Below are 25,996 nucleotides of genomic sequence, written 5' to 3' on the forward strand. Positions count from 1 at the left end.
CATAGATTACAAAAGCAGGGAGGTCACGTTGGAGCTATACAAAACTTTGGTGAGGCCACAGCTGGAGTACTGTGTGCAATTCCGGTCGCCGCATTATAGGAAGGATGTAATTACACTGGAGGGGTTGCAGAGAAGATTCACCAGAATGTTGCCTGGAATACAACATTTAAGATATAAAGAGAAGTTGTATAGGCTTAGGTTGTTTTCTCTGGAGCAGAGAAGATTGACCTGATTGAGGTGTATAAGATTATGAGGGGCATGGACAGGGTGTATAGGGAGCAGCTCTTCCCCTTAATTGAAGGGTCAGTTACGAGGGAACACAAGTTCAAGGTGAGGGGGAATTTGAGGAAAAACTTTTTTACCCATAGTGGTGATGGTCTGGAACGCACTGCCTGGGAGGGTGGTAGAGGCAGGATGCCTCACATCCTTTAAAAAGTACCTGGGGGAGTACTTGGCACTCCATAACATTAAGAGCTATGGGCCAAGTGCTGGCAAGTGGAATTAGGTGGCAGTTCAGGGCCTTTCGAATCGACAACATTATCGACAGAGGACAAAGTACAGTAAATCAACTGACCTGCACTGCAGAGCTGGGACTTTCAGCACAAACTGTGTCTTTGATGAACACCACCATCCGTCAATGCACACCACACCCTCGGAGCAGGCGCCCGCTCACAAGCAACTACACCACAAAAAGCAGGGCCCTACCCCGACTATTTCCAGCCGTAACAAGCGAGCAAGGATTCAAAAGATCTGTCTTGGTTCTATCATACAGAAATATCAGCCAACAATTCTCAGGACATAGTACAGGCCATGTACACCAAGAAAAAACAAAACTAAATGTGTGCAAGGATTAAAAGATGAGCAGAGCGGGAGCTCGCGAAAACACAACCACTCCTTTAATGTCACAAGTAGGCTCACATTAACACTGCAAGTAAGTTACTGTGATAATCCCCTAGTCGCCACATTCTGACGCCTGTTTAGGTATCCTGAGGGAGAATTCAGAATGCCCAATTCACCTTAACAAGCACGTTTTTCGGAACTTGGAAGAAACTGGAGGGCCCGGAGGAAACCACGCACAAGGAGAACGTGCAGACTGCACACAGACAGTGACCCAAGCCGGGAATGGAATCCGGTACCTGGCACTGTGAAGCAACAGTGATAACCACTGTGCTACCGTGCCGCGCTCACATGGCTCCCATGGAGATCTGGTTTTTAAAGAGCTTGTTACATGCGTCGTTAAACTGTGTTCGACATGTCTCCATTGATGACGCTCTCGACTCTGGTTGCAAGTTCCAGTCCAAGACTTGAGCTCTGAAATGGAGGCTGATACTCATGTGGTACTAAGGGAAGCCCCTTTTGCCTGCTTGCGTGGATGTCGAAGATCTCATGGCACCATTCCGAAGTAGAGCAGGGGAGTTACCCTTGGTTTCCTGGCCAATATGTATCCCTCAATCACAAAACAGATAATCTGGTCATTAACACGTTGTTGTTAGTGGGAGTTTGCTGTGTGCATATTGGCTGCTGCATTTCCTACATTACAACAGTGACTACTTCAGAAAGTACTTCAGTGGCTTTGAAGCACTTCAGGATGCCTGGTGGTCATGAAAAGTGCTATTCAAATGCTTGTCTGTCTTTTAACCCACTTTGTATGCAATGCTTGTGGATTTTAGTTGTAAATTTAATTGCTGCTTGTTGCTGCAGATTTTTTGCCATGCAGTCCTTTCAGATGACAGCAAGAGGGCATGTTTTACAACATATAGCGATAATCCAGGGAAATAGTAAAATCAGGTGACATAATTGTTGCTCCAAATACTGAATCATTTTAGAGGGCTAAATGGTGTGTATATTAAATTTAACATCAATGATTAACATTTTTTGATTTTAAAAAATCAGACAACAAACCAAGTGCTATTTGTTGTTTTGGTCTTTTTATCTTACAGTTGGAACTCAATGTCTTTGGTCTTTTCCATTGAATAGCTGCTTATGATTTGCCACCATACCCTGCAAGATCCTGCCCCTGTCTCTAACAGCAGGTTTGTAGTTAATGCTGATGAGAGGCACACAATTGTAATTGAACGGTGTGAAATTGGATCTAGTGTACAACAACGAGCAGGAAGTTGTGAAAATCTAAGTAACCTGACAATTCATTTATCTCCAGTTACTTGGATTTGTTTATCTTACAATGAAGCAGTTATAAATCTGATGAAGGTTTATTTTGAGGCTGTGGTCTCGACCTCTGATATTTTTGAGCAAATGTTCACAACCAAATATTCTCGCGGCACCCTATTAGATATGAGAAATTTACAGATTTTCTTTCCGTTTGCATTTTGAAATCTGAAATGTAACTCCTAAAGATTGAAAAGAAATGAGTGATATTTGCCAAAATTGCATTTTGCTGTTGTATTTTGTAGTACCGTGGACAGCACAAGGATTATATTAACACCTGTTAGTCTGAAGGTTGTCATGACCTTCAACGGGCATGCCATACAGTGAGAGTTGATTTTGATTGGACCATGTGACTCCAGACCTTTAAGACTCTGTCATTATGGTCATAGCTTACAAACGGGTCACAAGATCCTTTATATCAGGCACACTCATAAATCCTTTCAGGCCTGTTCTTGCGGTCTTCTGTTGAGGTCGGCTGAAAATTTTGGAAATTAATTTAGGCAAAAGGTTTGTGTGAGATACAAGTGTAGTTTCTGTTGGGTATGAGAGTTGCATGCAAGTTGTTGGCTCTGATAGAATCACTCAATATTATGTGGTATGAGTGCTAAATTATAGAGGAAGTAGAGCCAACAACTGAAAGTATTATTAACTAACAACAGGAGTTGCAGTATTAAAATCTAAAATCTGTTTGCTCAAACAAAATTGCCTTGTATATATATATATATATCGAGGGAAACTGTCTACAACCAAAATGGGTTGAATAACAGAATGGGAATTTTAATGCATTTAATCTTCATTTTATTCATTAGAATTAGGATTTGTTCTTGCTACAGCAATATATAATAAACTTTATTATCACAAGTAGGCTTACATTAACACTGCAATGAAGTTACTGTGAAAAGCCCCTCGTCCCTACATTCCGGCGCCTGTTCGGTACACGGAGGGAGAATTCAGAATGCCCAAATTACCTAACAGCACGTCTTTCAGGACTTGTGGGAGGAAACCGGAGAATCTGGAGGAAACCCACGCACACACGGGGAGAACGTGCAGACTCCACACAGACAGTGACCCAAGCTGTGAATCGAACCTGGGACCCTGGAGCTGTGAAGCAACAGTGCTAACCACTGTGCTACCGTGCCGCCCATGTTTAAGTGCCATCACCTACAGTTGATCTAGGAAAATAGAGGAAAAAGAGTTTTGGTTCACTGACAATGTTGCTGTCATTTACACAGACCTTTCCACATTGTATATGTTATGGAAACAATTGCCACAGTACCTTGCAGCAATTATAGAAATCTACAACCAGGGAGCGTAGGTAGAAGGATTAGAGGGTCTGGAATTATTAGTTGAGTCTGAAACACTCAACTCATCTAAAAGGTACCTGGTTCTGCACCTGAAGTGCTGTAACCTGCAAGATCATGGAGCGGGTGCTGGAAAGTGGGACTAAAATGAGTAGCTACATACTTTGGTCCCTCTCTTTGGCCAGTGCAGATAGGATGAGTTAAAAGGCCTCTTTCTGCTCTGTAAATTTTCTGTGGTTCTAACAGAAACAAATCCCTCAGTCTGATGAGTGTACTGTGTGTCAATGCTTCTCCTCCATGTGAACCATCTCCAACTCTAATTACCTGTTCCCACTCGGCCTATGTATTCCACTCATCCCTTTTCCATTTATTTCTTATTCCCTCATGTTGGAAGTCAGGGATAGTACTGAAGTTGCTCAAACAGATCTAATGTAACAGCACTGTGCTGCTGATCAAAAAATTAGAGTTGTGCTACAGCGTGGATATCAAATTTTAAACCCATTTTAGTTAATGATGCAAACATCATGTGGCATTATAATTTACAGAGTGGATATCACATTTTAGTTAATTATGCAAACATAATGTGGCATTATAATTTGGTATTAGTGCTCTTGAATAAAAACTAAATTTTTACTTGGAGCAACAATGTGAATGAAGATCTCTGGTCAAGTGAGCAATTTAAATGGTAATCTCAAAGGGAATTGAATTAAAAGCAATTTTTGTACGTAATACTAAACCCATTGCATTTTGGATCCCCGATTTCTGATGCAGCCTTAGAAGCATGATTTTACGTCAAACCTGACAGTTTGTTGGTTCTTTTAATCAATGAAAAAAACATAGCTCTGCAACTGGAATGTTTAAAGAGAAAATTGACATAGCCAAATTATAAACTTATCATAAAGTCCATTACCTGAGAGATATGATGACCTCATCGAAGGGGAGTGCCATGAATTTAGGCATTATGTAGGAGAGGAATTTCAGGCTATTAACAGAGTCCATATTACATTTTATGACTGGGAACAACTGGTGAGGAAAGGAAGGGAGGAGAATGTATTAGTTATCAGTGATATACAAAAAAAATTATGTTACAATTCGCAACAGTAAACTACCATTGAAACTAAAATTTTTAATCCTTACTGAATACACAGAAAATTTCATTTGCATTGCTGTTCATGGATCTGTTCTAAGATTAGTGAAACAGAATACGTGTGTTGGCCATCCTATGCAGGCCCATGTGAATACGATATGTCGTCACAATGTAACCAAGGCTGTTGCCTAAAATAAGACTGAAATTGCTGTTCAGTAAGAGCCTGATGGTGTAGGAACAGCACTGTTCACTCTTGCTGGATTATATATCTTCCTTCCTATGCATATTTTGAAGTACAATGTGGAATATGTTAGGATAATAGACCAGTCCTCAACATTTGTTAGGATATGGTACAAGAACGCCAAACAATTTTTTAATTTGTAAAACTGTGGGGAAAGGATACTTCACCCCAGGAGTGATGATCTGACCAATAGGTATCTTTTATGTTAAAATAAACTTTAATTTAAATACAGAATTAACCACATCAAAGAAATAGCTTTACAATTATCAGTTAAATAGTTCTTAAATAAAAGTAAAAACTTGAACTTACTATTTACACCTGCGACTAATTCCAATTAAGCAACCCAATACAGTTCAAATGCAACCTATAACAAAACAAGTTACTTAGAGGGCAGCGCTATAGCATAGTGGATAGGACTGTGGCTACACCGCTCCGGGGTCCCAGGTTTGATTCCCGGCTTATGTCACTGTCTGTGCGGAGTCTGCACGTTCTCCCCGTGTCTGCGTGGGTTACCTCCGGGTGCTCCGGTTTCCTCCCACAGTCCAAAGATGTGCACTTTAGGTGGATTGGCCATGCTAAATTGCCCTTAGGTTAGATGGGGTTGCTGGGTTACTGGGATAGGGTGGAGGTGTGGGCTTGGGTAGGGTGCTCTCTCAAAGAGCTGGTGCAGACTCGATGGGCTGAATGGCCTCCTGCACTGTAAATTCTATGAAATCTGTGTAGATACTTTTAGAGAGAGACCCTTGCAAGGGCAGATTCAGTACACTTCTGCCTTGCCAGACTCAAATGCTATGGCAAACTGCTGTTCAACTTAAAATCCTATAACAGACTGCAATTCTACAGTCAGACCTGGCTCCTCCCATTAATTACATTGGTATTCCACTAAGTTAAATGACCCGCTTAGCTTGGCAAAATACAATTCCTCATAAATTCTCCACACTCCAGCGAACCATCCAAAATATATAATGTTCTATTAGCCTTTATCTGTAACCAATTACGTAATTGGAATGAATGATTACCTTACCTTTCATGAATCGTTAATTACAGCTTTAGTAGACACATTGCCTATATGTATTTTAAACCAGGGTTTTAACAACATTATAGCCACAAATAGTAAACATAATACATAACCATTTCTACATTCATCACAAGTACCAGGTGCTCCTGACAATGGGACTTTTTGCTTTTTTTTCATATAAATTTAGAGTACCCAATTATTTTTTCTCCAATTGTAGTGTGACCAATTCACCTGACCTGCATATCTTTTGGTTGTGAGGGTGAAACCCACGCAGCCACGGGGGGGAATGTGTAAACTCCGCACTGACTGACCCAGAGCCGGGTTCAAACTTGGGTGCGCAGTGCCGTTGGCAGCAGTGCTAACCACTGCACCACCTTGGCGCCCAACGGTTTGTTTTGTTGGGAAGAAGGCAGCAACACATTTCTTCAGAACAGGCGGAGGAGAGTGCTTGAACAAAGTCAATTTTGACCATATTTATTTTATTCAGAGAAGCAAATGAATTCAAGAAATTTTGATTCTTTCTTTGGGGGTGAAGATAGGTGTGCCAGGTGCTCGGGGAGTCAAAATTTCTTTTTTTTAAAAAATTTTTTTATTGGAATTTTTTGCAGAAAATATAACAAAAAGTATAGCAAAAAGCAGTAATATGCAACTAACAGCCCCATAACACCCACAATTCCCCCCATACCGTAACATCACATGTATCACATTCCCCCACCCCCCCAAACAAGAGAACTTAACCATCACTTGACATCAGGCACCCAGAATGGGAATGCTTTTGGAACCAAACCAGTGAGGAGAGCTTCTTCCATTTTCTAGCTGCTGGCAAGCGAGGCAAGAGGAATGTGAAGATGGATAATTTTGTTGAAAGAAAGAGACGGTCAAAGACGCAAATAGGCAGTGTACCTACAGGCCAGGATCTCAGATCTGACTCTGCTGGAGAAAGCTGTTCAGGCAGTGTTAATGTTAGCTCTGTACAGCACTCCAGGGCCTCTGGTTAACCGCCTTCAAAGAAGAAACTTAACTCTGGAATCAAGCAGTATAAAGATGATTTCTTGAGATATTGGTTTTGCCATTTGTGCAAATACAGATGCGAACATTGTATGTTTTCAAGAAACAGTTAGATATAACATTTGGGATGAAGGGGATCAAATGATAATGGTGGGAAAGTGGGATTAGGCTATTGAGTTGTATGATCAGACATCATAATGAATGGTGGAGCAGGCTCAAAGGGCCGAATGGCCTCCTCCTATTTTCTATATTTCGATGTCCTGGTTTCCTAGCAGCCCTGACATACCAACACCATTTGGTTTCAGATTATAAGCTCCAGAAAAGATCACACTGGGCTTCATACAAGAGGAAATAAAAACATTTTTGGTTTGCAAGGCAGCATATATGACTCCCTTCTGCTGCCTAGACGGCATGCAATAGCAAATGAAATGAAGAAAACAAACACTGGGACCAAACAGCACTGACTTGCAATTATGTAATGCCGTTAATGGACAAAAACATTCTAAGCTGCTTCTCAGAGGCATAGAGAAATTATGAATCTTGAACCGAAGGAAGAGTGATAGCCAAAGGAGTAATGAAAGAGGCGATGGTGTTTAAGGCGCTTCTTATATAAGGAGAGGGAAGCAGAGAGAGAGGTTTAGGGACAATCCAGTTTAAGTGAAGCCATAGATTAGCGAGGTAAAGTGAATTGACTGCCCCAGACTGTGGTGGATGCCGGGACATTGAGTAAATTTGAGGAAATAAACAAATTTTTCATTAGTAGTGGGTTGAAGGGTTATGGAGTTCGGGCAGGAAAGTAGAGTTGAGGGAGGAGTGGCTGAAGGCAGAGAGAGAGAGTTTGGGGAATTATAGCTATGGAGGAGCTTATAGAAATGGAGTGGGATGAAGGCATATACAGCAATTTAAATACAAGAATGAGAATTTAAAATTTAGGGCATGAGAGAATCAGGAGCACATGCATTTCTAGTTCGCATAGCTTCTTGTGGCTTGGAAGCGCATATAAAATGCATCTTGTATTATAAGACCATAAGACATAGGAGCAGAATTAGGCCAGTCGGCCCATCGAGTCTGCTCCGCCATTCAATCATGGCTGATATTTTTCTCATCCCCATTCTCCTGCCTTCTCCCCATAACCCCTGATCCCCTTATTAATCAAGAACCTATCAATCTCTGTCTTAAAGACACTCAGTGATTTGGCCTCCACAACCTTCTGCGGCAAAGAGTTCCACAGATGCACCACCCTCTGGCTGAAGATATTCCTCCTTCTCTCTATTTTAAAGGATTGTCCCTTTAGTCTGAGATGGTGTCCTCTGGTTCTAGTTTTCCTACAAGTGGAAACATCCTATCCACGTCCACTCTATCCAGGCCTCTCAGCATCCTGTAAGTTTCAATAAGACCCCCCCTCATCCTTCCAAACTCCAACGAGTACAGATCCAGAGTCCTCAACCATTCCTCATACGACAAGTTCTTAATTCCAGGGATCATTCCTGTGAACATCCCCTGGACCCTTTCCAAGGCCAGCACATCGTTCCTTAGATATGGGGTCCAAAACTGCTCGCAATACTCCAAGTGGGGTCTGACCAGAGCCTTATACAGCCTCAGAAGTACATCACTGGTCTTGTATTCTAGCCCTCTTGACATGAATGCTAACATTGCATTTGCCTTCTTAACTGCCGACCGAACCTGCATGTTCGCCAGGTCAAATTTGAACTGAGGGGAAGGATGGAGGATTTCTACAATTCATGGGCGTCATTCATTATGCACTTTCGAGAATTGTATCACATCGAACATTAGGGGGTGTGGGGGCTGGGAAGGTTGGGGGGAGGGAGGCTGTATGTGTTAATGGTGACCATGGGTGATTCCTGATTCCTTTTTGTCATTTGCTTATGTTAACATGTGGGCCAATGTCTGGGGTTTGGTGGGAGGATGGGATCGTAGTTATTGATATGGGGATTGACATTAAATTGTTACTGATTATTGTTTGTTGTTGGGTGTAAATTCGGGAGAAAATGTGAAAAAGGAGAATAAAAAAATATTTTAAAAATATTTCTCTCAAGTCCGTTTCTGCTTCTGATTTCCTAAGAAGTTCCCCATTTAGAAAATAGTCTATGCCTAAATTCCTCCTTCCAAAGTGCATAACGTCACACTTTTCCACATTGTATTTCATTTGCCACTTCACTACCCATTCTCCTAGCTTGTTCAAATCCTTCTGCAGCCCACCTGCTTCCTCAACATACCTGCCCCTCTGCAGTTCTTTGTATCATCTGCAAACTTAGCAACAGTGCCTTCAGTTCCTTCCTCCAGATCATTAATGCATATTGTGGAAAGTTGTGGTCCCAGCACCGATCCCCGAGATACACCACTAGTCACCGGCCGCCATCCTGAAAAAGACCCCTTTATCCCCACTCTCTGCATTCTGCCAGTCAGCCAATCCTCTATCCATGCCAGGACCTTGCCCTTGACACATGGGCTCTTAACTTATATAACAGTCTCCTATGCGGCACCTTGTCAAAGGTCTTCTGGAAATCTAAATAAATCACGTCCACTGATTCTCCTTTGTCTAACTTCCTTGTTACCTCCTCAAAGAACTCTAACAGATTTGTCAGACATGACCACCCTTTGACAAAGCCGTGCTGAATCAATCCTATTTTACCATGCACTTCCAAGCACTTTGCAATCTCATCTTTAATAACAGACTCTAAAATCTTATCAATGACCAAAGTCAGGCCATCCGGCCTATAATTTCCCATGTTCTGCCTCCCTCCCTTCTCAAACGGTAGCATAGTGGTTAGCACAATTGCTTCATAGCTCCAGGGTCCCAGGTTCGATTCCCAGCTTGGGTCACTGTCTGTGTGGAGTCCGCACGTTCTCCCCATGTGTGCGTGGGTTTCCTCCTGGTGCTCCGGTTTCCTCCCACAGTCCAAAGATGTGCAGGTTAGGTGGATTGGACATGCTAAATTGCCCGTAGTGTCCAAAATTGCCCTTAAGTGTTGGGTGAGATTACTGGGTTATGGGGATAGGGTGGAGGTGTGGGCTTGGGTAGGGTACTCTTTCAAAGAGCCAGTGCAGACTCGATGGGGCCGAATGGCCTCCTTCTGCACTGTAAATTCTATGATTCTAAACAGTGGTGTTACATTAGCCACTTTCCACTCCTCTGGGACCCTTCCTGTCTCCAGTGATTCCTGAAAGATCACCACCAATGCCTCCACAATGTCCTCAGCTATCTATTTTCAGGCCCTGGGGTATAGTCCATCCGGTCCAAGTGACTTATCCACCTTCAGATTTTTCAGTTTCCCCAGGACCTTCTCCTTCGTGATGGCCACTGCACTTACCTCTGCCCCTTGATTCTCCTGGAACTCTGGCATGTGCCTATTGGTGTTTTCCACCATGAAGACTGATGCAAAGATTCAGTTTGTCTGCCATTTCTTTGTTTTCTATTATTACTTCTCCAGCCATGTTTTCCAGTGGTCCAATGTCTATTTTTACCTCTCTCTTACCTTTTATATATTGAAATAAACTCTTCCTATCTTCTTTTATATTATTAGCTAACTTGCACTTGTATTTCACCTTCTCTTCCCCCTCCCCCCTTATTTCTTTTTTAGTTGTCCTTTGCTCACTTTTAAATGATTCCCAATCCTCTGGCTTTCCACTAATCTTTGCTACTTTTTATGCTTTCTCTTTTGCTTTTATGCTGTCCTTGACTTCCCTCGTCAACCATCGATGCCTTGTCCTGCCCTTAACATGTTTTCTCTTCCTTGGGATGAATTTCTGCTGTGCCTCCCGAATAACCCCCAAAAACTGCTGCCATTGTATTCCTCTTTCTCCTCACTGCTGTTCCCGATGCCACTAGCACATTACTCAAATACCATACCATTAATATCATTATACATTTCTGCAGACTTTCCACTACTTTGTGCTTGATGTGACCTGTTAGCTTACATCTCTTTAAAACTCTGCAACTGCGGGAAGAGTCCTATGGACCAGGGACTAATTTCTTGCTTGCTATGGGTGTGGGAGACTGTGGCATAGTGGTAATATCACTGAACTAGTAATCCAGATCCTCCGGCTAATGCTCTGGAGACACTGGTTCCAATCTCGCCACAGCAACTGGTGGAATTTAAATTCAATTAATAAATCTTGAATATAAAGCTAGTCTCAGTAATGGTTAAATTATAGATTTTTAAATAAAACCATCTGGTTCACTAGCGGCTTTTAGGGAAGGAAATCTGCCAATCTAACCTGTCTGGCCCACATGTGACTCTTGACCAGCAATGTGGTCTTAGATGCCAAGGGGTATTAGGCCTTGCCAATGATGTACATGTCCCATCAAAGAATAAAGGAAAAAATTGAAGGTGTCGCTGGATATGAAAGTGAAAAAATGAAAGTGGATATGGTGGTATAGTGGTTATGGCATTGCTTTGACAACTTGTGCAACTCAGTCCAATCAATTTGTGGACAAACCACAAAAGCTGGTGAAAGCTCAGATAGGTCAGTAACGTCCTTACTGGTCTGGCTGTAACTGTGATTAGTCCAAACTATGCGTTTTACTTTTAATGCCATTTGAGGTAGTGCGAATAATTGGAGCGCCATTCTGACAGCAGCTGACCATTTTAGGGTAACTAGGGATGGGCAATGGATGCAGCTTTTCCAGTGACCCCACATTCTGAATACAAAATTAAAAAATGTATAACCTGTGTTCCTGTGTGGTGATTGAGGAGATTAATCTTGTGAAAGGCCTGTAGATCAACCACATCTGTAATTTTTGAAATGGAGCATCTTGTCCATATCCAGTCAGCCTACTTAGTGGTGGTTTAAATTGTGTTCAGTCCAAGCAATAGCTATCTTCTCTTTGTTACTTCATGGATGCCAATAAATAATGCTTAAGATACGCTTAATAATTCTCCCAGAACTTGTAGCATGTCCCTAGAAATTGGAATTACGATGCTACCTTGTCAATTAAAAATTATTTACAGTTTGTGCCTCAAGTCCACCTTGTAAATGAAACAATTTCTGGTGTTTTTAACTTTTGGTGTAACAACTCAAAGTTCATTGTTCTCTAGTTGCTCAGTTTGTGATTCACTAAAAGATAATCAGTTGCTTGAGAGTTGGGATGTGTGCACAAGCGTTTAAAGTTTACTACAGAAGAGTAAGTCACATTTTCAATATGTTCTAAGATTTCACTTTCTGGAATGCATCAACTCCCTGTGCAGCCTATTTCAGGCAACAACGCTTCCTCTGGCTTGTGCTTAGCTAGTTATTTCCATTTGACGCCAAAAGATCTGGCAGCAGACATGAGCACTTGTGACATGTACCTTCAGATCCAAAGTGATTTTAACTCTTGGTGTGCTGAGCACTGCAGAATTAAGAATATGGCTTTTTAAGAATTAAGCAAACTTTGTTGTAGTTCTATAATTAATTTATTGAATATTCAATGAAATGTCGACCATAATTGTGTGTGGGGGTGTGGGTCAGGGTGTGTAGATGTCAGGGTGCTCACTCATGCCGTACCAGCCTCCCCGGACAGGCGCCGGAATGTGGCAACTAGGGGCTTTTCACAGTAACTTCATTGAAGCCTACTCGTGACAATAAGCGATTTTCATTTTTTCATTTCATTTCATGCAGCCTACGAGCCATCACCAGGGCAGCATTTCTGCCACTTTGTGCTACCATTATCAGGGCAAAGTACATGCAATCAGCTGAAACAGCGCAAAAGATTGAGTAATTTTAAACTTAACTAACTTCAAGTTTCAGTGATCTTTTATGCTGGTCGAATCACTTTAAGCCAGCCCCAATACAAAAATGGTCCCATCTCAGATAGAAATAGGCATGACAAGTTTCCACCAATTACACCTTTACACTGATCCTCTTCAAATTGAACTCGTTTTTGAGGGAGGATAGGCACTAGTTGAAATGCTTCAAAGGTTTTCACATACTAAGAAATATATAATTTACTAAAAAAGCTAACTTGTACACATCAGTGAAACTAATTAAATTGTCCAGTTTAAATATTTTGTCATTTTCACTCATTAAAATCAACCAAAAAATTATTTTAATTATTCAATCCATTATCTGCAGATTTAATAACCTTTATTGGTGTCACAAGTAGGCTTACAGTAACACTGCAATGAAGTTACTGCGAAAATCCCCGAGTTGCCACACTCCGGCGCCTGTTCGGGTACACCGAGGGAGAATTCAGAATGACCAATTCGCCTAACAAGCACATCTTCGGGACTTGTGGGAGGAAACCAGAGGAAACCCACGCAGACACTGGGAAAACGTGCAGACTCCGCACGCACTCCAAGTCGGGAATCAAACCCCCCGGGTCCCTGACGCTGTAAATCAGCAGAACTAAGCACTGTGCTGCCGTGCCGCCCAATAAGACTGAACCAGGTTACCACTCTGATCTAAATGAGTATTTTTAACGCAAAGAGAATAAACTGTTACATTCTATTGCACTGACCGATTGTGTTGTGCGTTAACCAAAAATTGATACAAATGTCTTTGTGAATGAGTTTAGGCTGAAACTTGAACCTTAACTTCATTTCGGAAAAACAGCACCATTTCAAGCACAACTGTGCCTGTTTGCCAATTGCACGCACGGCAGAGACTCTGTCCCAAATAATTAAGTTTACTTTCTATTCAAATCTAGGTACATGCGTGTTTAACCTGCACAGGGTGTACTTAGTGGGGGAAGGATAGACTAGGGTTGTGCTTGTGAAGCTCACAAATACAGTAATATATATAGTAGTTCAGAACGTTACAGCCTCACTGTAATGGCTGAAGCATCAACGTGTACAACCTTCCCCTTCAGTGCATTATGACCCTGGGGTAAATTTGAAATATTTAGCTGAGAATTTAGAATATTGACAAACCCATAAGCCTGCCCAAACGTAACATGTAAATAAAAGCGAAGCTGGTATCAAGAGACAATATTTCTTCATTACAGTCAGCTCTGTCCCAATTTGTTTTTTGAAACAAAAGAATCCATAATCCTGACCCAGATTTAGAGCATCACTCAGATAGTTGTTTTTAATTTTTAAATGGTCGAATTGCATTGTACATCCAATAATCAATTTGGGAAGCACCATCTAATCATTATTACACCATAACTCAATGTAAAGATAATTGTGTTGATGGTTTTAAATTCTCAATGCACTCAGACAAGTACAAGCAAATAAAAATCGACTTGAGGAGAAGACCCTGTATGAGAATATATATACCCCTTAACTAGATGCTGTTCATTTGAATCACAAAACTACTTGTGTCAATGTTAAAGACATCAAGTTTTGTTAATGGATAACAAATAAAAGTTTTGCTACAACCCACTCATTAAAAGGCAACAAAAATAGATGAGTAATTTAACTAAATCTTATTTTTACTTTAAGGTACTTAGAAGAAGTTGCTTTAAAAGTATTAAGAGCTACAGCCCTGTCCCTTTTCCACAGCTTGAGTTAATATTGTTTTGCATTTAACACCTCTGTTTATTTTGGTTTGGCTTGCAGGTAGAAAATGAATTAATTAAAAAAAAATGTTTCTACATTTATTTACCAATTGATGAAATTGGCTGTTGCACTCCACAGATACCAGATTAATTTTGGATACAACAAAACCTATCTACACAGTCAAGGGACCTAATTCTGTTACTTTCTCAATGGCAGCTACTGGTTGTCCTCCAATCTGCAGCAAATATCTTCTATTATTAGATTTGAATAATTATAACTTGACCATGAGCATCTGTAGCATAGTGTTTGTGATTATATGATATATTTTTTTAAATGTGTGCCTCCTTGCAGAAATTATTACGTTTCTTACTCAAATTCTTGGGTAACTACCTAAAATGAAACCAGATAAATGAACACCGTCATGGATGCCTATGAATGGATATGCTATAGCCGTCTCTCTTATGAATAGTTTATGTACTGTATCTTGGCCCTCCTAACAGCATGACACTGCATTTATCGAAATTAAATGCAATTTCCATTGTGTGGGCCTCTAAATCCTTTAGAATTTGATTGCCTCCCTCCTACTGTCGGAACCCTGGACAGATTTTCGTATTAACCTCCTACTCCCAATACCACCTTCCCGGCCATTAATAAACGCCATAAAGAAGAGCAGGCCCAGGACCAATACCTGGGACACTGCTGGTAACATGTCACCAAGCTGAGCCATATTCATTAACTGCATCTTTCTGATTGTGGAAAAGGAGCCAATTCATGATTCAGCATTTCAAGTTTCCACTAATACCACAAGACTGTGAGAACATAAGAAATAGGTGTAGTCCATAGGGCCCATCGAGCCTGCTCTGCCACCTTGTAAGATCAAAGCTCATTCCCGACCTCAGATTCATATTTCCATTCAATCCTTGATTCCTCTACAAACACATTCATCTCCATCTTGAGTATATTAAACCACAGCCCTCTGAGATAGAGAATTCCAAAAGAATCAGCACTCTCTTGAGTGAAAAGATTGATCTTCATCTTGGCCCGAAATGGCTATTCTTCCTTTCCGAAGATTACATCCCCTAGAATCTCCAGTCAGATGAAACCGTTTCTTTGCATCTAAATTGTCAAGCCCTCTTAGTATCTTGCATTTCAATGCGATCACGTCTGATGCTTCTAAATTTCAGAGAGTATTGGCCCGTTTTACTCCATCTCTCCTCATAGGACAACCCTCTCGTACCTTGAATAACTCTAATCAACCACTCCCTCTAATAGCAAGTATATCCTACTTTGGATATGGACACCAAGACTGTACATAGTCAAGACCGTACATAGTGCTCCAGGTGTAGTCTCACCAAAGCCCTGTACAATTACAGCAAGATTTCCTTACTTTTGTCCTCCAACTTCCTTGCAATAATAATTGGCATTTGCCACCTTAATTGTTTTATATCCAAATCCCTCTGAACATCACCGTTTGAATCTTTTCGGACACCATGGTTCCAATCCTGATCAGACAAATAAATGCACACCTGCCTGCTTCTGGATTTTTCTGAACGATTTTCCGATAAAGGATCCTTGAAATTCGACCCCTGCAGCAAACCTGGTAGAAAGAAGCACAGAAAATCCGCACAGAAGCAATGATTCCTTTTTTTTTACAGCACTATCTGCCATATTTTGGTAAGCAGAAAGTTTGAAAACAGCAATGGAGAGAAGTTAAGGGGGTAGGGTAGCAGGTGGGTGAGGTAGTGCAACTGGATATGGTGGCAGATGGTTGAAGCAGGGTAGCAGGTGGGTGATCGGGTTGGGGGTGGAGTTGTGGGGTTAAGGGGAGTTGGATGGTCGAACTACTCGGGCGCGTCCAAGCCTAGGCAGGTTGGGATGGTCGGGGCTCGGGATGGGGTCAGTGGGAGTGATTTGGGTTGTGTTTTTTTTCCTGTTTAACATTTCATGTGGAACACTGGAAATAAGTTGGAACTGTCCAAACTTAATGCCGAATTGGAGACTTTTTCAGAGGGTCCCAGGGAGCAAGGGAATTGTCCATGGGAAGTTTAAACTTGCCGGGCAATTCTTACAGAGCCCTTGAGTTGGGGTCCCTGAGCGTATCTTCTGGCTTATGTCTCCTGACTAACCGGAGGATCAGGGTCATTCTTTTTTTAATTCTTTTTTTAATTCTTTTTTTAATATAAATTTAGAGTACTCAATTATTTTTTCCACTGAAGAGGCAATTTTAGTGTGGCCAATCCACCTACCCTGCACATCTTTTGGGGTTGTGGGGGTGAGACCCACACAGACACGGGAAGAATGTGAAAACTCCACACACTGACCCGGGGCAGGGATCAAATTATTTTCTATTCTACTTGCCAAAGTGAATAACCTCACAATTCTCTTCATTTTACTCCACGTGCCATCTTGTCCACTCACTGTCTATTTCCCTTTGCAAACTCAGTGTCTTCCTCACAGCTTACTTTCCCCACCTAGTTTTGTTTTACTAATTCTTTATGGTTAATCTGTGCTTGCTTGAGAATATTAACCTTGCCTTTACAGTTGTTTCCACGAGACAAGACAAACCACAGGAAGCAATAATGTGTATGGGCTCTTCCATTGTTGTTATCTGATTATTCTGGTAATTCAAGAGCTGGCCCTCGAGTGAGCATTCTAATGTATATCATAAACTGTTCAACCTGTTGTCAGAAATTTTTCATTTTTTGTTCTTTGTTAAGATTTAAATACAGCTCAGCTGATGTCAGTTCTATCAAAATTCTTACATTGAAGTCTCAAGAATGAATATAGGTATAATTGAAGGTCACAGCAGAAATATTAACATTTCAATGATTTTTGTTTTGTGCACTCTTGTAATTCTAATCAGTAGTGTGATGGAACAATATGTTGCATGCTCTGCATGTAAAATGACAAATGCGTTTGTATTAAACTTAGTTACCTTTTTTAAAACTGCAGGCTTTTCTGAAGAGATTGGAGTCAGTGAAGCCAACTATGGAGCTGAGGCGCTCGAATCAACTGATGGATTACCAGCGGCAAATGTCATTCATGGAGTCATCCTATTCACAGAGAAGCAGGCCATCAACAAGTGGGTGCATGTTACGTTTGTACATTTATCCCACGCACACTAGAGTAGTAGCATTCCATAGACACTTACCCGTTCTTTGACAATTGACAATGAGTGATGATGAAAAGAGGGATATGTTGCCAAAGCTTTTTGTCTTGCACACATCAGGACAAACACAAGAATACCAACTTTCAAATGATCACAACAATTTATACTACAGAAAAAAAAAGGTGCTGATTGGTTGGCAAGCCAACTCTGATTGGCTGAGGTATTGCCATGTAGAATGCAACAGGGAACTAAAGGCTCCCCAATATTCCAGGAATTGTTTGAGGAGAACGTGTACCTGTGTATCAGTACATGTTTCTTTCTAGTAAATACGAATATGCAATGTTCCGAGCTCGATTGATTACCTTAAATTGATTCTTAGTGTAGCTGTTGGACACTCGGATTTGTTTAACAAATGCTGCCTAATCGGAGAAATTCATCTAACAGCAGTAGTTTTCTTTTGGGTGTTGGTTGGAATAAGCACAGTCTTGTCTATGCCGAACAACTGAAGAAACATGCTATTTAATTCGATCAGCCAATTGTTGGGACAATAGGGCCTATATACCTCGCATCACACTGGCACTGAAATTTATACACTACGTTGCTCAATTGTGTGATAGGCAGAATGTCGTTTTGAACTGATGGCAGCATCCAGTTAGTAGAAAATACCACTTGCATAAGCACTGCATAGTAACAACATGATGCTGTTCAAATCTTTGAGATATGTAACCATTCCAAGGTAATTTTAGGCAGACAGGACACTTTTCATGTCTGTAAGTGGCAGCCTTTGGCCCATTTGCGAGTTTGTGCATTCAATGTTACATGGAATACTCACTTGCAACTGGCTAAAGTAATTCACTCAACACATGTATGGGCTCCTGGAGACGCACATAAGAAATGCCCAATTACGCACTATTTTTTGCAACAGCAGGAATTTGTTATTTGTTTGTTTGTTATTTGCAGCACAGAGGAGGCCATCAGCCCATCGTGTCTGCTCCTGCTCCCAGAAGAGCAACCTAGCTAGTCCAGTCGAAGCCCTATCTCCGTAGCACACTCCATCCATCGCTTTCAAATATATATCCAGCTCTCTTTTGAAACCTCCTGTGGATTTCACCTACACCACTCCCCCTTGCAAACCCCAACAACTCTCTGAATAAAGAAGTTTCTCCTCATCTCACTTCTAACTCTCTCTTATCATAGAATACTTGGACACTGAGGGAAATTTAGCATGGTCAATCCGCCTAACCTGCACATCTTTGGACTGTGGAGGGTGGCACGGTGGTTAGCACTGCTGCCTGATGGCGCCGAGGTCCCAGGTTCGATCCTGGCTCTGGGTCACTGTCCGTGTGGAGTTTGCACATTCTCTCCGTGTTTGCGTGGGTTTCGCCCCCACAACCCAAAGATGTGCAGGCTAGGTGGATTGGCCACGCTAAATTGCCCCTTAATTAGGAAAAAATTAATTGGGTACTCTGAATTTATAAAAAACAATTTTTAAAAAATCTTTGGACTGTGGGAGGAAACCCGAGCACCCGGAGGGAACACACGCAGACACGGGGAGAAAGTGCAAACTCCGCACAGATAGTGACCCAAGCCGGGAATCGAATCTGGGACCCTAGAGCTGTGAAGCAACTGTGCTGGCCACTGTGCTACTGTGCCCTGTGGTCTTACTGATCATCTTGAAATTGTGACCCCTAGTCACTGACATCAATTAATGGAAACAGAATATCCTGCTTTGAAAACCTCAATAAGGTCGCCTCTTAATCTTCTCTGCTGCAAGGAGAACAATCCAATTTCTCCATCTTTCCTTGCATCTAAAATTCCTCATTCCTAGTTACATTCTAATAAATCTCCTCTTCACTCTATCCAAGCCTTTAACGTCATTCCTTAAATAAAGTGCCCAGAACTGAACACACTACTCCAAATGTGGTCTGACCAATGATTTGTAGAGATGTAGCCTCACCTTCTTGCTTATGCCCCTATTTATACTCCCAATAATACTACAAGCCTTCTCAATAACTTCTTCAACTTGCCTGGCCACCTTCAGAGAATTATGCACTTAAACCTCTGATCCTGAACTCCCCTCAAAATTGAGCCAAGATATGTCTCCTCATGTTTCTTCCACCAAAATGCATTACCCAACAGTGCTAACCACTGTGGTACAGTGGTTAACACTGCTGCATCACAGCGGCAGGGACCCGGGTTCAATTCCGGCCTTGGGTTATTCTCTGTGTGGAGTTTGCACTCTCTCACCCTCTGGGTGCTCAGGTTTCCTCCCACAGTCCAAAGATGTGCAGGTTAGGTGGATTGGCCAGTATAAATTACCCCTTCGTGTCCAAAAGGTTAAGGGGGGTTACGGGGATTGGGTGGGGAATGGGCCTAGGTAGGACGCTCTTCCCAAGGATCAGTTGAGTCCCAATGGGCCGAATGGCCTCCTTCTGCACTGAAATTCTATGATTCACATTTTGCTGCATTGAAGTTCATCTGCCAGGTGTCTGCCAATTTGGCCAACTTATCAATGTCCCTCTGAAGTCACTCAGCGCCATCCTCATGATTCATTATTCTCTCTAGCTTAGTACCATCTGTAAATCTAGAGATTTTGTCCTCAACACCCACTTCTAAATCATTTATATAAATCAGAAAAAGCAAGGGTCCCAACACTGAGCCCTGAGGAACACCACTTTCAACTAGTCTCCAGTCTTGAGAAATGGCCATCGATACCTACCCTCTGTTCTCTGTCTCTTAGCCAATTTCTAATACATGGCCATTTCTTAGCAAGTTTTCTACTTACAGTGAAGAATTTCACTTTTGCAAAGGCCTACATAGCAATGCTCATTTGACATTGTGGGCGTATTTGCAGGTGTGCTCCTGAAGGAAGCCACTGACATTTGCATCAGATCATTAGATTGCAACAATATAGATATGCCACCATTTTCTGAATCTATATTAATTGAACTTATGAACTTCGCAACTCATGCAGCTGAGTTCAGTTTTAATAAGACCATGTATGTCCAAGAAGGTGATAGAGACATGGGATCCCCTCTAGCTCCAGTGCTGGATTGCATTTTTGTCAGTCTTGTAAGCCTTCTCTGCTCTCCCTCTATAGCAAGAACATCCTTCATCAAATAAGGACACCAAACTGCACATAATATTCCAGGTATAGCCTCACCAAGGCCCCTGTATAATTACAACAAGACATCCCTGCTCCTGTAATAACTCGCTATGAAGGCCAACATACCATTTGTTTTCTTCACTCCCTGCTACAGCTGCATGCTTACCTTAGCGATTGGTGTACCCAGATCCTTAGCGAAGGACACCCAGATTTCATTGCACGTTCCTTTTAATTTTAATTTATAGCCATTCAGATAATCTACCACCTTGTTTTCGCTACCAAAGTGGATAATTTCACATTTATCCATATTATATTGCATCTGCCATGCATTTGCCCACTCACTCAACTTGTCCACATCACACTGAAGCATCTCTGCATCCTCCTCACAGTTCACCCTCTCACCCAACTTTGTGTCATCTGCAAATTTGGAGATGTTACATTTAGTTCCCTCATTTAAATCATTAATATATTGTTATAACACCCTGGGCAAGTGCGCCATCAATTCCATCCCCCCTGGACCCGTAGTCAAATCACAAGTGAATTAACCAAGAATTCTTATAAAAGTACCCTTAGTCTTTGGCCCTTGGCTGCCCAATGATTACAGTCACCAGGTTTGTAAGTTTAAACACAACTACTGTTTATTTACAACTAGAACTATAGTGCAAAAATGCAGTAAGTTCAACTGGCTAACTATCACCGACTGTCTACCCCCACATACAACACAGACAAGCACGTGGTGGGTGAGGTGAGAAATAATAAGAATGAATGTCAATAGATAAGAGTCTGTTTCAGATGGTGGTTCTTTAGCACACTTTCTTCACAGCATGCTTGTAAATTGCAGCCTGTAATGATCTTTTCTGTAGTTTAAAATGTTTTACTCGGGAGAGGCCCTTTGCTTCACATCACTTTGCTTTCAGTTCATGTTTTATTTCCAGGCCTCTGCATTTTCCGGAGAGAGAGTTGATCGGTTCACATCAGCCTTTGTTGCAGTGAGAGGTGGTCGGTTCTGGACTCTGCTGGCACAGCCTGTAATCGTTCACCTGCACATATTTTTAGCCAGGCTCCCTGCCAGCTCAGAAACACAACCTTCCTAGAGAAAAACTGAGGGGAGAAGGCAGCAGTCCTTCCTCGGGGCTGCCAAGAGTCAAACTGAAACTAAGCTCAACCCTTGAAGCTCTGAAAAACATTCCATTGGGATTAGATCCAATCACCACCTGTTACCGAGTAGAGCACGGCCTTTTGGGCCAATGAACCGGCCACCAGCCATTTAATCAAACTGTGTCCCAGCCAATCTGCCATTAGTGCCGGTCAGTCTACAGCTCCAGTTTGAACCAGCACAGTGATCTCTCTTGCTGCTGAAATCCTCTACTTTAATTAAATGCAAAGTCTGCCTTAAAGACACATGTCCATAAAACATCCATGGATCCAAATAATTTCGGTAAAAATAAAAGGGGAAATAAGAGAATAAACAAGAAGGACCCTTACAATATATAGTGAATAGCTGGGGTCCCAGCACCGATCCCTGCGATACCCCACTAGTCACTGCCTGCCAATTTGGAAAAAGACCCATTTATTCCCAGTCTTTGTTTCCTGTCTGCTAAAGTTTTCTATCCTTCTCCGTACACTACCCCCAATCCCATGCGCTTTAATTTTACACGTTAATCTCTTGACTTGTCAAGGATTCTGAAAGCCCAAATAAACCACATCCACCTGCTCCCCTAGTTACATCCTCGAAGAATTCCAGTAGATTTGTCGAGCATGATTTCCCTTTAGTAAATCCATGCTCACCCTGTCCGATTCCCACTGTTTTCCAAGTGCTCTGCCATAAAATCTTTGATAATGGACTCTAGAGGTTTTCCCACTACCGTGTCAGGTTGACTGATCTATAATTGCCTGTTTTCACTTTACCGTGCCTGAGGCCATGTCTGATGCATTTTGTTGAATTTTCATATGGTCAATATGGAACCCCTTTCACTCCGTTCCCGTCCACCCGACAACCTGAGTGGACTACCTGCTCCTGGCCAAACAGGACGACCACCACACCTGACTACTCAGTCACCCACCCTAGCTACCTCACCCATCCTATCTACACACCCACCTTACCCATTCATTCACTCATCTACTTGCTCCCATTCACTAACATTCAGACAAGACTTTAAACTTACAGCTGGTGGTGTAAAAGGGACCCCCCCCCACCCCAAATTCTACTCTTCTCCAAGCAATGCAACGCTATACATTTCTGTGACAGTCAGGATTAGAAGATCCCAGAAGAAACGCGCAGCAGTATCGGGTCAGGGTAATTTTCAAACGCAGTCGAAATCCCACCTTATTGTTGCTGCTCAGCAGATCCTTGCCGTGGAGTACAAAAGGAAGGAGGTTATGATGTCTCAGTTGGAGTATCATGTGCAATTTTTGGTACCACACTTTAGGAAGGAAGTCAGAACCTTTGAGAATCTGCCTAGGAGATTTACTGGGAAAGGCAGGCTTTGGGTTATGTAGAGAGACTCTGAGAAGCTGGGACTGTTCTGAAACTCCTTCCACTGGCAGAAGTGTTGGTAGCCAGAGAATACAGATTTAAGATCATTGACAAAAAAAAATTAGGGGAGATGAGAAATCCTGTTTTGTTTTTTTTTGTTCTAATTTCTCATATTCAACATGAAACAAAGTAGGCAGGATATATCCTGCATTGTGTGAAGATTCTGAATCCTGGGTTCAAATCTGGGCCTTTACTGACGCTGACTTCCATTAGAAAGCATCTCATCAAATTAAAATTAACTGCACGGAAGATAATGTCTCACTTCGTACATCCAGCAGTTGGTTTTGGAGTGATACTGATAGCAGCATTGCAGTTTATGCCCAATGTCTACCAATCCCTCCGCTAATGCTGAAGTTACACAAGTTGCAAAGAATATAATGGATCAAAACAAACTCCAAAGTTAAAAATCATGTTCTATTTTAGATTATTTTCATGCTACCTTTTAATACACATTTTTCTCATCACTTTAGGAATTAGTTCAAGATCATCCAGCCGCAAGAATATTCACCCAGTGTCTAATTCAAGTACCTGAGATTCAACTCCATCATCCAAACCTCTCGAACAGCATGGGCATAAATGTTTAACTGGGTTTAGCTTATTGCTATTATTAAGTGACTGAATTCTGTGGCTACATACTCCATTCTTAAACTGTATTTTAAACATAAATCAAGCTTCAATATTTCTGTCAAATTGAGGTGTGTTTTAGGTGTGCAATGTGATATATCTGCTAATAGGTTTTGTATAGTAATTGACCTGATCCTGAGTATTTTTCTAATTGGGCATTAATTTGAATAATTAAGCCAATATTAATTTTTAATAAAGTGTGAAATTTACAGTAATTCAGTTTTTTGGAAACAATGTTTGCAGTAGACCATGGTATTATGCACAGTTGAAACATTTTAAATTGCTCTAAGACTTGATTGTATATGCAATTATACCCAATTGTCCTCAACTATACCGATAATCACCAACAAAATGATTGTCAGTAATAATTGGAGGTACTACTTTAAACACTGACATAATGGTATGGTGAACATTATGCCTGGAGTTCAATTTGTGCTTCTACAGATTGAGCAGGCTGGACTGTTCTCGCGAAACAATATAATTATCAAATTGTTACAGCACAGAGGGAGGACATTCAGCCCATCGTGCCTGTACCAGCTCTCTGAATGAGCAAACCACCTAGTGCCATTTCCCAGCCTTCTCCCTGTAATCCTGTATTCCTGTTCAAATAACAGTCCAATTCCCTTTGAATGCCTCAATAGAACCTGACTCCTCCACACTGTCGAGCAGTGAATTAGACCATAGCCACTCGCTGCGTGAAAATGTTTTTCTTCATGTTTCTTTTGCTTCTTTTGTAAATTGCTTTAAATCAGTGCTCTCTTAATCCCTTCACGAGTGGGAACAGTTTCTCTTGTCTACTCTGTCCAGACCCCTCATGGTTTTGAGTATCTACTCTGTCCAGTCCGTTCATTATTTTTAATACCTCCATCAAACCTCCTCTTAGCCTCTCTTCAAGGAAAACACACCCAACTTCTCCAGTCTTACCTTTATAACTGAAGTTCATCCCTGGAGCCATTCTCATGAATATTTTTTGAACTCTCGTCATATCCTTCCGGAAGTGTGGTGCCCAGAACTGGATGCACTACTCCAGCAGACCCTGATTTATACAAGTTCAACATCACCTCTATTAATAAAGCTTAGAATACTGTATGTTTTATTAACTGCTCTTCAACCTGTGCTCCCACCTTCAATGGCATGCACATATACACAATTAAAATCATATCTTTCAAAACTTTTTTTAAATATGGAATGGCATTACATTATCTGGACATTTGGATACTGACTGGGAATCTTTTAAAAGAAGGGTCACGAACTGGGAGCAAACCTGCCTTATTCTAAGAAATCACCTAACCAGCAGGGTACTTGTGGGGAAATTAGCTGTTTGTTTTCAGCTGCGAACACATTAATTGATGGGGGAAAAACTGGCAAAGGCTAGTGATTTCCAGTTAATCACACGGCAGAGACGAGCTTTAAGGTTTTGGACCTGTGGCTTTTGAAATCTGTTTGTTTTGTGGAATAAGCTGAGAAAGAAGGTTGCCCTAACTTGCCCTCCCTGCCTTGCCTGAAATTTGGTCTGTGGGTATTAACCTGCTGCCATAGAATCCTCATCTGAGAATAACTTGTCTGCTTTTAGAACCTTGAAAAGCTGAAACATGGAGAATTGATCAAGCTCTGTTGGTGAGAGCTTCCAGACATCTAATGGTATCAGCTTGCCTTCATATGAGGGAACTCAAGATTGATAGCATCAAAACTCTGCAAACTTTATCCTTTATTTTATAAAGGCCATCTCTGCAGAGACCCTGTTTGTCTGTTGTTTGTGTGTGTGTGTGCTGGGGTATCTTTAAAAAGGGATCAATCTGTCTGTATACCAGTTATTCCAACTTGTTTCAAAAAATAAGTTGTTTTATAATAAATGAGTTTACTGAAAGAAACCTGGTTAAAGTCTCTTTTATTCTGGGTTTTACAGCAGCAACGGTAAGTAAGTGGCCATTTTGTGATTATATTGGACTTTTAAATTAATGGTGTAACCTGTAGAGCAGTGGGGTGAGATCAACTGCGTAGTTATCCCATCCCAGTCGTAACAACAAGCAGGTCCCTTGCTCCTACATCCCCTTTTAGTTTATCCTTCTTGTCTCTCCATGTCGTTCCTATCATTTTGCATTTTTCCACACTAGCCTCTTCTACCACTTGTCTGCTGATTCCACCAATATGTCTATGTCCTTTGGAAGTCCTGCACTCTCCACCTCGCAGTTCGAAAGGTTCCAAATTTCTTATCATCCACAAATTGTGCCCTGTACACCATCAAGGTTTAAGTCACTGAAAAGTAGCTAAAATAGAATTCCAACTAGTGCATTTTGAATTTCAACAGGTAGATTTTCAATTTGATGCCTGTGTAAAACTGACATGATCGATGGGCCA

General features: G+C 41.5%; 1 protein-coding gene across 3 annotated transcripts in view; it reads left to right on the top strand.

Moving 5' to 3' along the window:
• cfap97 (cilia and flagella associated protein 97) overlaps positions 1–25,509 on the top strand; it is a 39,014-nt gene extending 13,505 nt beyond the window's left edge. For 2 of the 3 annotated variants that reach the window (XM_038805659.1, XM_038805658.1), the window contains exons 3-4: positions 17,216–17,345; positions 23,485–25,509. In XM_038805659.1, the coding sequence (XP_038661587.1) occupies positions 17,216–17,345; positions 23,485–23,546 (192 nt within the window). In that variant the 3' untranslated portion in view covers positions 23,547–25,509. Of the gene's footprint in view, positions 1–1,940; positions 2,034–17,215; positions 17,346–23,484 lie in introns of those variants that run through there. The other variant, XR_005461655.1, reaches the window with a different exon arrangement.
• The last annotated feature ends 487 nt before the right edge of the window (positions 25,510–25,996 follow it).

Source organism: Scyliorhinus canicula, chromosome 8 (genome assembly GCF_902713615.1).
Source record: "Scyliorhinus canicula chromosome 8, sScyCan1.1, whole genome shotgun sequence".
Classification (NCBI taxonomy): Eukaryota; Metazoa; Chordata; class Chondrichthyes; order Carcharhiniformes; family Scyliorhinidae; genus Scyliorhinus; species Scyliorhinus canicula.